The sequence below is a fragment of the Rutidosis leptorrhynchoides genome, chromosome 2 (genome assembly GCF_046630445.1).
Source record: "Rutidosis leptorrhynchoides isolate AG116_Rl617_1_P2 chromosome 2, CSIRO_AGI_Rlap_v1, whole genome shotgun sequence".
NCBI lineage: Eukaryota > Viridiplantae > Streptophyta > Magnoliopsida > Asterales > Asteraceae > Rutidosis > Rutidosis leptorrhynchoides.
In genome coordinates, this window is record NC_092334.1 from 278197715 (window position 1) to 278211490 (window position 13776).

The 13776-nt window shown below is 37.0% G+C and overlaps 3 protein-coding genes across 3 annotated transcripts; all 3 read right to left on the reverse strand.

Annotated features, from left to right (window-relative positions):
• Window positions 1-9384: 9384 nt before the first annotated feature.
• LOC139888686 (uncharacterized) lies at window positions 9385-10247 on the reverse strand. The gene is made up of 3 exons (XM_071871681.1): window positions 10208-10247; window positions 9813-10118; window positions 9385-9668 (listed from the first exon to the last, which is right to left on the reverse strand). Exons 1-3 carry the CDS (start codon window positions 10245-10247, stop codon window positions 9385-9387), a joined length of 630 nt encoding a protein of 209 aa, XP_071727782.1.
• Window positions 10248-10310: 63 nt separating this feature from the next.
• Window positions 10311-11210, reverse strand: LOC139888687 (uncharacterized). Its single transcript, XM_071871682.1, has one exon. The coding sequence runs from the start codon at window positions 11208-11210 to the stop codon at window positions 10311-10313; it is 900 nt and encodes a 299-aa protein (XP_071727783.1).
• Window positions 11211-11312: 102 nt separating this feature from the next.
• LOC139888688 (uncharacterized) lies at window positions 11313-13019 on the reverse strand. The gene is made up of 2 exons (XM_071871683.1): window positions 12070-13019; window positions 11313-11751 (listed from the first exon to the last, which is right to left on the reverse strand). The coding sequence occupies exons 1-2, from the start codon at window positions 13017-13019 to the stop codon at window positions 11313-11315; spliced, it is 1389 nt and encodes a 462-aa protein (XP_071727784.1).
• Between the last annotated feature and the right edge of the window lie 757 nt (window positions 13020-13776).

Below are 13776 nucleotides of genomic sequence, written 5' to 3' on the forward strand. Positions count from 1 at the left end.
ATGTTGTGGCTGATGCGTCAAGTCGTAAAGAAAGGGTTGAACCCCGCAGATTTAGAGCTTTGAATATGACGATTCGGACTAACCTCGCAAGGCAGATTCTTGAGGCACAACAAGAAGCCTTAAAGGAGGGGAATTTTGTGAACGAGAATGTCAGAGGCATGGCTAAGAAGTTTGAGGTACGAGCAGATGGTACAAGATATTTTGCGGGATGTCTTTGGGTTCCGAAGTATGGTGATCTGCGATAACTTGTTTTAGATGAAGCTCATAAGTCTAGGTACTCTATTCATCCTGGTTCAGGAAAGATGTATCATGATCTTAATGAGCTATATTGGTGGCCTAATTTGAAGGCTGATGTGGCTACTTATGTGGCTACGTGTTTGACCTTTGCTAAGGTTAAAGCTGAACATCAAAAACCGTCAGGACTTTTGGTGCAACCTAAGATTCCCGAGTGGAAGTGGGAAGGTATTAGGATGAATTTTATTACGAAATTACTGAGAGTTGCGGGTGGCTATGATACCATTTGGGTGATTGTAGATCGACTCACTAAGTCAGCTCACTTTTTGCCGATTAAGGAAACAGATTCGATGGAGAAACCTACTCGTTTGTATTTGAAGGAGATTGTTTCTAGACATGGTGTTCCTGTGTTGATTATTTCAGACCGAGACAGTTGATTTATATCGAGGTTTTGGCGATCCTTACAGGAAGCTTTAGGAACTAAGTTGGATATGAGCACCGCTTATCATCCGCAGACGGATGGTCAGAGTGAAAGGACCATTCAAACGTTGGAAGACATGTTGCAAACGTGTGTTATTGATTTTGGTAATGGGTGGGATAGATATTTGCCGTTAGCTAAATTTTCTTATAATAACATCTATCATGCAAGTATTAAAGCCGCACCATTTGAAGCGTTGTATGGTAGAAAGTGTAGGTCTCCTGTTTGTTGGAATGAGGTGGGGGATGCTCAACTCACAGGTCCAGAAATTATTCGTGAGACTATCGAGAAGATCGTACAGATTAAGGAAAGATTGAGAACTGCCAGAAGTAGGCAAAAGAGTTATGCTAATAAGAGAAGGAACGATATTGAATTTTAGGTCGGTGATCATGTTATGTTAAAGGTATCACCTTGGAAAGGTGTGATACGTTTTGGTAAAAAGGGAAAGTTGAGTCCTCGTTTTGTTGGACCTTTTGAGATTATTGAGAGAGTTGGACCCGTGGCTTATCGTTTGAAATTGCCACAAGAACTCAGTACCGTTCATGACGTTTTCCATGTATCGAATTTAAAGAAGTGTTTGACCGAAGCCGATGAGACAATTCCTCTGGAGGAACTTCATGTTGATAAGCAACTACATTTTATTGAGGAACCTGTTGAAATTATGGACCGAGAGGTTAAGACTCTCAAGCAGAGCAGAATTCCTATTGTTCGGGTTAGATGGAACGCCAGACGCGGTCCCGAGTTCACTTGGGAGCGTGAAGATCAGATGAAGCAGAAGTACCCGCATTTGTTCCCAGATGCTGAGTCAACCCCTGCACCTGCTTAAATTTCGGGAAGAAATTTCCGTAACGGGAAGGTACTGTAACGACCCTACTTTTTCTGTTATCTTTTGCCGTTAATTATTTAACGACCGTTAACTGTTATTCCTACCACGTCATTTCTATGACCTATATTATTATTTTAATAATAATATATTAATTATTATGTGTTAAATGAATATTTGTATTCATATTTTAAATTGTACGTTTATACCAATCGCGGATTTCTATCCGGCGAATATTTTCGGTTTTCAAACCAACGGTCGAGCTTTTGGAATTTTTAAGTCTTAATTATTTTAAATATGATATTTTAATGTCATATGATTATGTATGGTATTTATATATATTTTTCATCGCGTATTTGTTATCTCTCCGAATTTTCAATCGCGTAGTCGTGTTTTCGCATTTCGGGTTTCGTTCGAGCGTTCGGGCCACAAGTAATTTACCATTTTATAATTTTGTCTAAGTGGGGCCCACCCCACTCCTAATTTCAGCCAAAGCCTCATGGGGGAGGGAGTATACTCCCTTGTTTTTCCATTTTGTAATTTCATTAATCATTTCACAAAAAAATCACAAAACCTAAATTGCTCTCTTTTTCTCTCTTCCTCCCTTCTTTAGCCATCACACCAAGCACCACCATCATCATCATCTCTCAAAAATTTCTTGCTTGGATCATCATATAAACTACATCAATGCGTTCCTCTCGATCTCCTCTACACGCTAACATCTCTTGATTCTTGATTAGGGTATAAACCCTAACCCTAGATTTTCAATTTTTCTTATATTTTCTGTATTTTGATGTTATATTGATAGTATGATGCTTATGTGTTATTGTATTGATGATTGTATGCGTAGAAATGCTCGATTATAAATGTTTTCGGTTTGATTAATTTAGGACAGCAGCATTTTCCTTCATTTATGGTTATGTAACTGATATAAAAGTGAAATTAAAGTGTCTAAATGAGTTCCTCTCATTAATAAATTAATTTTAGACTCCGGATACATGTTATTTCGATTTTCGGAACATAAGTTATGATTAAAATGGTGTTATATTGAGATTAAAATATAAAAACGAATTGAACCAGGTGTGGTCTGACTTTATGACCATTTTTAGAGTCTTTAGGGTGTACTAGTGTGTTATAATTGATGATGGGATAGACTTTCATGTCCGGGTCATCGAAATCCGAGCCACAGATCACCCGTTATGACTAAAACACGTTTTTGAGCGGATTAAAGATCCAAACTGATTATGGGCTATAAATCACGACTTGGTGACTGTTCTTGTAATGTTCTTGAGCACACTAAGGTGTCGGGTGGGTTAGTTAGGTGAAGATATATATAACGCTCCCCGAAAACTGATTCCCGGGGCTCAAGTTATATCCCGATGAACTTTTAATTAAAACTTATGGTTATTAATTGTGACTTATGATATAAATAATGAATTTCATTATTAACAAATTACTTATGATATAAAAAGTAATTAATTTAATTTAAGACTTATGGTATATATTTATTATATCATTTATTAATTAATTATGATTTAATTAAACATTTAATTAAACTTATGATTAATAATACTTTTATTATTAATGAAAAATACTTATGGTAAGTATTAAACTTATATTATGAAATTATTATAATAAGACTTATAATAAGGATTAATTAATTATTTAATTATTATAAGGCTTAGTTATTATTTAATTATAATTTAATTATTAAATACTTATGATTTAATAATTATAATTATAAACTTATGATATGATTAATAATTCACTATTAATTAATAATACTTATGATATGATTTAAAATCTATTATTAATTAATAATACTTATATTATGACTAATATTTAATTAATTAATTAAATACTTATGTTATATTAATTATATCATTAAACTTATGTTAACTTTAATAATTTATTCAATTTAATTAAACTTATGTTATGACATAATTATACATATATGACTTTAATTAATGTTATAACCTATATTATTATTATAACTTATACTTTTAAAATTAACATTGACTATGTTTGACCAAAGTTGACTTTTGAGTTGACTTTCGGTTGACTTTGACTTTTAGTTGACTTTTGTTGAGTTTCTAATTAAGGAAACTTTCCTAACTTATAAACTTTCCAAGAATAGAAAATTTCCCAAAATAGAAACTTTTCTAAAATAGAAACTTTCCTAAAATATAAACTTTCCAAAAATGGAAACCTGCTAAAAATAGAAACTTTCTAAAAATAGAAAGTGTGTGTCCGTACACTGTTTTGATCAAACCGATGCATGTTGAGTGTTTTTCTATGTCTACTTGCATCATGTACAATAGCTATCATACTAAGACTTGACCTAAGTTAGTTATTTATATCGACCTGCTTTATTTATAGGTCGGCGTTGTGGTCATTCCTGATCACTTTACTTCATTTGCTGTTCGCATATTTATGTGGTTACTTCGTTTGCTAATAAGGTGAGTTATAGTCTCGTTTTTACATACTTTTCAAAGTATATTTTTGGGATGTGATTACATGCATTTTATTTTACGTTTAGACACAAGTGGCAATTAAATTTAAATTATTTGTTATGAGTTGAACAAAAATATTCCCTAGTCTGGTAACTGTAATGACTGGTTTCTACTGGTGAACGCGAATCCTACGGATAGATCTATCGGGTTTGAAAACCCCATTTCGAGCTAGTCGCGCTAGCAATTTATAATCGGAATGTTTAGTACTTCGTATTTTGTTGTAGATACACTTGTTCAGTGTATATTATTTATTGTGTTTGGCAAGGGTAAATAAAGGGTTAAGTGGTTACCAGGTGGCTCATTGATAATGGAATAATGTTTTATGTTTTCTAACATTTTAAATCTTGTGGTCTAAAGCTTATTCAATTATTTAAACCTATAATTCACTCAACATTTTTGTTGACAGTTTACTCGCATGTTTTCACAGGTACTTGAGTTATTTAGTTGCTTCCGCTGTGTTAGAAGAGTCTGCATGCATTTAGGCAGATTTTATTAAACAATTATGAAATATTAAACTTACATTCTCTTTTTGAATAATTAAACTTGTGGGTGTTTTGTTGACAATGTTTTATGTCAACTTTGGTTATTTAATATGTTGGGTTTGTTTAACTACATATTTTGTTAAATTTCCTTTTTGAGAAACTTTTTGAATAAAAGAATGTAACGTTGTTTATTTAATTCATTTAAGTCCAATCAAGCGGTGGGAGCAAGTGACGGAGCCGTTAATTGTTTTGACGGGGCCATCACAATTCACCCCAAATTGACTCCCAAAAATACACCATTCATTCCCCTTTCCATTCATCAAAAGATCCAGAGATTAATAAAGAGATAGATCGATCAAATTCGCTTCAAAAACACTTGTTGAAAGATTCCAAACCCCTGATTGTTTTTGATTGGTCAAAGACCTATTTTCAGTGGATTATCACTTCCTCTCTGGGCACCAGGAACGAAAGACAAAAGTTATGAAGAAAGGGTATGCCGAAAAAAATGTTTGAAAGAGCAAAGTCTCTATGAATAAAGGCAAAGAAAAATCCGAGAAGTTGCCCTGAAAAAGGATACCGGACGAGCCAAAGAAAATTCTAGACAAAGTCCTCGCAAAATCCGCCTCTTCCGAAGAAAACTTTTACGGATTCCAAGCCACTGTCTATCCAAAATTGGATACTCTGAAGAATCAAAGTCTATCAATTCTCTCAAAATCAAAAGATCTGGATACCTTTCACCAATCCATAAATTTCCTGACCAAACCTTACAACCCGTCTTCCTCTTGAAAGAATTCCTAGGAAGAAGATCAGTGCCGTCCTTAGTTAACCGGTGGAGATATCGATGCTTTACCAAGCCTATGATGAGAACTGTTACACGACTGGCTTCTGAGCGACAATACAATTAGAATAGGACACCCTAAATCCTTGAGTGATATGAGTGATCCGCTAGTGAGGAGCCTGATCATGTATACTCAACATCTGAAAGTTGGAAAGTACGCCTTTTTCACTATGGACGCAATTGAAATCTAGCGACCAGATCATCGAAGCTCGAAACTTTCTCTAATACTTTCGAAAGATGTAACGACTTCTATGAAGGCATAATAAAAAGATCTACGGGTGTGGCAAGGGAGAATCTATTAGGAAGATCCTTATATTCCCGCTTTTTGCTTGAGGACAAGCAAAGCCAAGTGTGGGGTATTTGATATCGGCCAAAAAGTCACATTTCTACCCCCAATATTAAGCCATAAAACAATAAAGATTCAAACTTTTTCGGAAAAATTATCGCTTTTTCGTTTGATTTTGTAGATTAATTAATTACGAAGGTAATGCAAAAAGAATCAAGTAAAACAGAGCTAAAACGAAGATTCTAGAGCGAAAACGGTGAAAGACAAGAAATTAAGTTACGATCCAGTGAAATCAGCTGACCAGGCAGACCAAACGGCTTGCCAAACGGCCTGCCAAATGGCCTGCCAGGCTCACAAACGGCCTGCCAAATGGCCAGAGCAAACGGGCACCTTAAACGGCTTGACTTGCCAAACGGCCTCTGCAAAAGGCCTGCCAAACGGCCTGCCAGCCGTTTGCAGGCAAAAATCAAGTCTATTTAAAGGGCTTTCTCTATCAATTTCAACACACACTCAATTTGCAATTCATTTTATATTTTCAAGCTTTTAGTTAGTTTTTAGTAGTAGTTAGCTTAGCTTTTATTTTTCGGAGGATATCCCGGCGAGTCCCTGCGATCTCGCGCAGATTTCTTCAGCCTTTTTCAGGTTTTTATCCGAAACGCTTGTCTTTTGTATTAAACATGTGTTCTTACTTTTTATGTTTAATAATGCATTCCGATATTACCATGATAGCTTAATTAATCTGTATGTTGCCATGATAGAAGTTTGGGTTAGCGTAATTATGTTAATTTAGTACAATTACTGTTATAATACTGAACTAGGAAGTCTGATAGATTTGTATGTTAGCATCTTAAGGATTAACTAACCTAGGTTGTGATCAGGACTTGTCCACCTATATGAAACTAGCTACTTCATAGGATTAAGACCCCTGGTTGTACTGTATCTAAATATTCTATGAACTCGGTATGGCCAGAGTTCTCGAGAGGCATTTAATGCGCTTTTAGGACACGGAACGATCGATCCAGTATCAAGTTATTACTTAATTGAGGATCGAGTGCAATAATAAGATGGAGGATGGGATGTTTGATGATTATTTTGGGCCCCGATGATCGTCTTTCACTTTAACAATCAAGTGATCAACCACCCCGACCCGGTCTTGATTGCTAATTAGCATGATTCACCTTAGCGCGATGTAGAAATCCCTTGGGCAAAATCACAAGTGAAAATCACAAAGGCTTGGGCAAATGGCAGAGAATCAACAACCTATAAATGAGAGGCCAAGCTCTCTATTTATAGTATTCGAAATATCCGCCCGGTCTGCGGTTTACTTAACTATCCACAAAAACTTAGCGAAATACACCGCAATCTCTTACTAACGCGGAAGATGATCCGCAATCTTTACTTTTCAGTGAACATTCCATAACTTTGGATTGTAATTCGCGCAACTCTGCTTTTTGGTTTTAGCAAACAAAATATACATATACAATGCTATGTATATGATCAAGTCCCCCCAGTTTATTATGATACATTTTTCGGAGCAAATGTGTCATGATAAACTCTAAAAATTCGCAGTTAACTTGACCATTATCCACAGAAATACGCTTTCGCTTTGCCTTTGTTACTTACACCAAGCAAAATTATCGTTAAAATTATCACAACGGATACTTTAACATAACTAATTGACACCCGTATTTTCCATATATATATATATATATATATATATATATATATATATATATATATATATATATATATATATATATATATATAGGCCATCGTGATTAACCATTTCCACTTACCACCCTGACATACCTCGCAATATAATCAAAACATTCAGTGCATTATCCCAATCTGTTTTCTTTCACACAATCCTTTTATACTTTATCATGAAGATCGACGAAATGGAGTCCAAGGTTAACCTTAAGACCTTGATCACAAAGCTATTAGCAAGCCCCGAGTCTAAATCATCGGCATCGAAAGAGAAGCAGACGATTCCAATCGTCGATTTGACCTCCAAATCTCCTCTCACGAAGCCATGCTCCACCAAACGACCCTGCCAGACGCCGCCACAATCACAAAGTAAAAAATTGAAGCAAACCATTCCCACTCTGTATGATAATCCGATTACATCGGATCATGAAGGGGATCAGCAAATAGGTAAGCTTTAAATATTGTCACATAATCAATGTTCAGATGTTTGTGCGCTTCTTATGATTTCCATGCTTTTACAGGCGGTTCCACTGATGACCCCTTTTTGTCGAGCCCAAACACTCTTGACCAGATTACAGAACTATTCCACACCCCACCCGACTCATATGGGGTGCGGATTGATTGTTTATCAGGATAAATGTATGCCTCTGCTACTGCAGCATTAGATCAGCGCCAACAAATGAAGTTGGCAATTCCAGGCGAGCTTCGCCACGAATTTTCGAAACTCTCTTCACTTGATGCGCACAACAGCTTTGTGCAGAACTTTTATATGTGCTTTAACTCGTCACATGATGTGATATGCCGTCAGGAACATTTTTTCAATGTTCTTGAGGCCGAACAATTGAAGTACAATGCTGAGAAGATCATAGCTAAAAACAGCGAAAAACGTTGTGTTGATCTCTCCTATGAACTCACCGCGGCAAAAACCGCGGTGGAAGATTTAAAACTGCAGGTTTCTACTGCAGCTGAAAAAGAAAATGACTTAAACGCCACCATTAAAGCATTATCGGAGAATGTGGCGAAGCTAACAACAGAGCGAGACAATGCTCTTGCTTCTAAAGTGTCAGCGGAACTTGAGTTCACCATGCTCCGCCAACATCTCCCTGAACTGGCTAGAAAAATTCTCAACTCCAAGCATGTTTCTACAAATTTTTCTACATTTGCTGCCGCGTTAAAACTACGCGAGAGGGTAGAGTTCATGGATGAAATTGCCATCAACTGCCCATTTCCAGATCCGCTACCAACTGCAATAGCTGATCGCCTTTGCTCGCTCGAAGAGGCGCAATCAGCATATTCGGTTGCTGAGAAGGGCATAGCCGAAATTCCTCTTCCGAAGATATCAGCAATAAGCGAACAAGAAGGTGTCACTGCAAATGACATCATCAAGCTAGACTTATCCAAAGAATAGAATTTCACTCTGTACAACAGTGCGCAGCTGCCTCTGCGCTATTATTAATAAAATTTCCGCTATTCTTATATTTGCAAGTACTTTTATTTTTATAACGCTTTCATCAATTAATATTCATAACACGGACTTGTCCTTTGCAATTTCCAACTTTTATTATCGTGCACATAATAAGTATGTACTTTTGCGAAACAATCTGCATGCGTATATATTTATACGTTATGAATCTTCTAAGTCCGCCAAAACGATCCTTAGGCAATCAATTAGCATTGCGAAGCATCTAAGTATGGCAACATCAAACACTTAGGATTTTAAATTCCTTTCGCAATAATCATTTTCTACAAAAGTGGGCAATTTCATCACTTTGCTTATGCAATCATTGCGAAATTCCTTACCATTATGAAACAAAATACAAAACATTCCATAAGCAATTGGTATTTTGTAAATAAACTCTTTCCATATTCTTACAAGTGTCAACTTTTAAAATGCTTACAAGTGTGATCAAGACTTGCAACAATTAAAAATAAAAACACCTAAAAATAATATCAAGCATAGATTTTTCATTTAATTTCGCACTTCACATATATGTAACTTTGCCTTCTTATGATTTTCGCAAAATTACGCATAGTATCGTTTTAATAAAGCCGCATGCCATGCATTGGGCAAATTTCGCCCTTCCATATTTGCAAGCTTATAAGAACCTGCCGCATTAACTGCCACAACTTGATAAGGACCCTCCCAATTCGGTCCTAATTTGCCAAGTTTTTCTGCTCTACTTGCATCATTATTTCGCAACACCCATTCGCCAACGTCGAAAGACAAAGCACGCACTCTTTTGTTATAATACTTGGCAATTTGTTGTTTGTTATTTGCCTCTTTGATAGCAGTCATTAACCTTTGCTCTTCAACAAAATTCAAATTCTTGCCCAATGTATCATCGTTTACTTCTTCTTCAAAGTTAGCGACTCTATGCGTTGGCACAAGAATTTCAGCGGGTAATTCATCTACCCAACCGGTTCGCTTTTCGCATAACCTCTTTTTAATACCGCTTACAATATCACGATTGGTTACTTCGCATAAACCGTTAGCCTGTGGATGTGCCACTGATGTAAATTTTTGTATTATATTCAAATCAGTGCACCATGTTTTAAAAGGATCTTTCGCTATATGCGCGCCGTTATCAATAACCAACTCGCGCGGAATACCGAATCTGCAGACAATGCATTCCCACACAAAGTTTCGCACTTGCACACCAGTGATAGTACGGACCGCCTTAGCTTCAACCCATTTTGTAAAATAATCAATTGCCACAATCAGGAATTTGACATTGCCAGGTCCTGCGGGAAATGGCCCTACAATGTCAATAGCCCACTTGTGAAATGGCCATGGCGAATTAACAGGAATCATATCATGCCTTGGCATCCGATTTTGCGGAGCATGCCTTTGGCAACTTTTACATCGCTTAACAATTTTCGCAACATCGCAATATAGGGATGGCCAAAAGTAACCCATCCGCATAATTTTCGCCGCAATAGTTTTATAGCCTAATGCAATGCACAAGAACCGCTATACACTTCTTCAACTGTCATGTCTGCCTCAATTGGTCCAACACATCGCATCATTGGACCACAGTATGATTTGCGATATAAAATATCATTTTGAATGATATACATTGGTGCTCGCTCTCTTACTAGGCGAGCTTCGCGCTTATCATTTGGCAAAACATCACCGCGAATGTATTGTAGGATTGGTTCCATCCAATTTGGTTGTTCCTCTTTAACAGATGCAACCGTTAAGTCGTTATCTATTGATTTATTTGGCAATTCTTCAACCCAAACTTGTTTTTGAAAGTGCGAAAATGTTAGAGCATCCAATTTACTCAAAGCATCCGCCTTCTTATTTTGACTTCTTGGCACTTGCGCGAGTTCAAAATACTCAAACCGCTCTGCCGATTCTTTTAATAACTGCAAATATTTCTGCATTGAAGAGTCATGCGCTTCAAAGGAACCATTAAACTGATTCGCTACTAACTGCGAATCTGTAAACGCCCGCAACTTAGTGATATTCATTTTTCGTGCGATATTTAAACCATCAAGTAATGCTTCATACTCTGCTTCATTATTTGTGACATCAAAATTAAAACGCAATGCATACGTATGCTCTTCGCCACTTGGGCTTGCCAAGACCAAACCCGTACCTGCACCCTCTGCGCATGAAGCACCATCAGTAAATAAATCCCAAGTTTCATCCATTACCAGCTTTAATGCTGTCCGCTCATTAATCACCTCCAACTCTCCAGATATTTCTGCGAGATAATCCGCCATAACCTGGCCCTTTACAGCACTTCGCGAAAGATAAGATATTTGATAAGCACCTAATTCCACCGCCCATAACGCGAGTCTACTGGATATCTCTGGTTTTATTAAGACTTGCTTGACTGGCATATTAGTTAACACATGCACCGGATGCCCCTGAAAATATCTTCTTAACCTTCGCGACGTTAGAATAAGTGCGTACACAAACTTTTCAATCGGTGCATAGTTTATTTAGCTCCCTGTAAGAGCTTTACTGACAAAATACACAGGCTTTTGTATTTTCTCCCTTTTTGTGATTAAAACTGAGCCAAAAGCTTCATTTTCCACTAATATATAAAGGTAGAGAATTTCGCCATCAATTGGCGCTGTTAATGTAGGCAAAGTTTTCAACAACTTCTTCATTTCTTGAAATGCAACTTCTGCGTCGCTTGACCAAACAAAACATTTTTGCCTCAAGCAACCTTTTAAAGTTTTGAAAAACGGCAATTGTCTTTCAGCAGCTTTAGACAAGAAACGCATTAATGCAACTATCTTTCCCGTTAAACTTTGCACTTCCTTAATCGTTCTTGGTGCGGTCATATTTTCAATAGCCGCGATTTTCTTTGGATTAGCTTGAATACCTTGTTCTGTAACAAGGTATTCCAGAAACTTTCCTTCGGTCTCGCCAAAACTACACTTTAGCGGATTAAGCTTCATGTTTATCTTTCACAGTGTATTGAATGTTTCGCGCATATCTTCGATAATTCGCTCTTGCGTTGTACTTTTGATTACTAAGTCGTCCACGTAAGCCTCAAGATTACGCCCAATTTGCTTTTCGAAAATGGTATCAATCAAACGTTGATATGTCGCCCTCGCATTGATTAAACCAAAAGGCATCATTATATAGGAAAATATGCCTTTGCCCGTATGAAAAGCAGTTTTGTCTAAATCTTCTTGAGCCATTGGGATCATGTGATAACCTCTTGCCGCATCCAAAAAACATTTATACAGAAAAGCGTGCAATGATTCTACTTTTAAATCAATTTCTGGAAGTGGATAATTATCCTTAGGGCACGCTTTATTTAAATCCTTAAAATCAATACATATTCTCCATGAACCATCAGGCTTTTTTACCAAAACTAGATTCGCAATCCATGATTGATATTGAGCTTCGCGTAAAATTCCAGCTCTCACCAATTTTGTTACCTCTTTGCATAACCACTTCATGCGATCTGGGGCCATGCCTCTACGCTTCTGCACCACAGTTTTTAAAGCTGGATTTACATTAAGTCTGTGTTCTGCAATGTTACACGGAACACCAGTCATATCATTTTCACACCAAGCAAAAACATCCATGTACTGCACAAGTAACTGCATAATTTGTTTCTGTGTGTCCGCACTAACATTACTTCCCACTTTAATTTTTTGCTCGGGATACGCAGGATTAACCACTACCATATTTTCCGCAACTTCCGCAGTTTCTTGAGCTGCACTTTTTACATTAATGGCCGCACAAATAGTCACCTTTCTTGTTGAATTTATTGTCGCAACACCTTTTCGCGTTGCAAATTTAATCATGCCATGAATTGTAGATGGGACAATTCCAAGTTTACCTAAGGCGGTTCTTCCTAACAACATGTTATAGCAAGATGAGGTTCGCATAACATAGAAATCTAGCCGCGCTCGGCGCACTAAACCATCATCATTGTCATCAACAAGCTCAACGTCTAAGGGCAAAACACCCATAGGCAATGAAGATTCTCCCGTAAAACCGGTCAGCGAAGCTGCGGTTGGTTTTAAAGTTACTCTAATACTCTCCGGCAGTTGAATAAAACATTGCTCGTAAAGAATATCAATGCTACTACCATTATCAATGTGAACTTTCATGATTGTGATTCCATTTTCCGCGATCTTGCACGATACAACTATCGGCATTTCAGAGAAATCCTCGCTCTGCATTTTTGGAAAACTAATTGGTGCAAATTACCAATTTTGATACATTCTTGCCGACTTTCGCTTTATTCCTCTTTTTTGAGCATTTATTTGAACGGCGGTATTGCTCATTATTTCAATTAATGTAGCAACTTTCCGCCAATTTCAAACGTATTCGCCTGCGAATCACCAAAATAATACACGATCAGAATTAAACAAGGCAATTAATCATTTGATAGCACAAAACAAAAAAATTCAAGTTTAATTCGTAAAACGCGTCCCACAGATGGCACCAATTGAGTATCAAGTTATTACTTAATTGAGGATCGAGTGCAATAATAAGGTGGAGGATGGGATGTTTGATGATTATTTTGGGCCCCGATGATCGTCTTTCACTTTAACAATCAAGTGATTAACCACCCCGACCCGGTCTTGATTGCTAATTAGCATGATTCACCTTAGCGCGATGTAGAAATCCCTTGGGCAAAATCACAAGTGAAAATCACAAAGGCTTGGGCAAATGGCAGAGAATCAACAACCTATAAATGGGAGGCTAAGCTCTCTATTTATAGTATTCGAAATATCCGCGGTCTGCGGTTTACTTAACTATCCGCGGAAACTTAGCGAAATACACCGCAATCTCTTACTAACGCGGAAGATGATCCGCAATCTTTACTTTTCAGCGAACATTCCATAACTTTGGATTGTAATTCGCGCAACTCTGCTTTTTGGTTTTAGCAAACAAAATATACATATACAATGCTATGTATATGATCACGGAACT

What these genes read in the sequence shown, in the direction of transcription:
- LOC139888686 (XM_071871681.1), bottom strand. Translation starts at nt 10,247, where the DNA reads ATGTTGCGAAAATTGTTAAGCGATGTAAAAGTTGCCAAAG. An exon ending in CGATGTAAAAGTTGCCAAAG is followed by an intron (nt 10,119 to 10,207) that starts GCATGCTCCGCA and finishes TTGACATTGTAG; the next exon opens with GGCCATTTCCCGCAGGACCT. An exon ending in CAATCGTGATATTGTAAGCG is followed by an intron (nt 9,669 to 9,812) that starts GTATTAAAAAGA and finishes ATTTTGTTGAAG; the next exon opens with AGCAAAGGTTAATGACTGCT.
- LOC139888687 (XM_071871682.1), bottom strand. Translation starts at nt 11,210, where the DNA reads ATGCCAGTCAAGCAAGTCTTAATAAAACCAGAGATATCCAGTAGACTC.
- LOC139888688 (XM_071871683.1), bottom strand. Translation starts at nt 13,019, where the DNA reads ATGCAGAGCGAGGATTTCTCTGAAATGCCGATAGTTGTATCGTGCAAG. An exon ending in GAATCATTGCACGCTTTTCT is followed by an intron (nt 11,752 to 12,069) that starts GTATAAATGTTT and finishes GCTAAAGTGTAG; the next exon opens with TTTTGGCGAGACCGAAGGAA.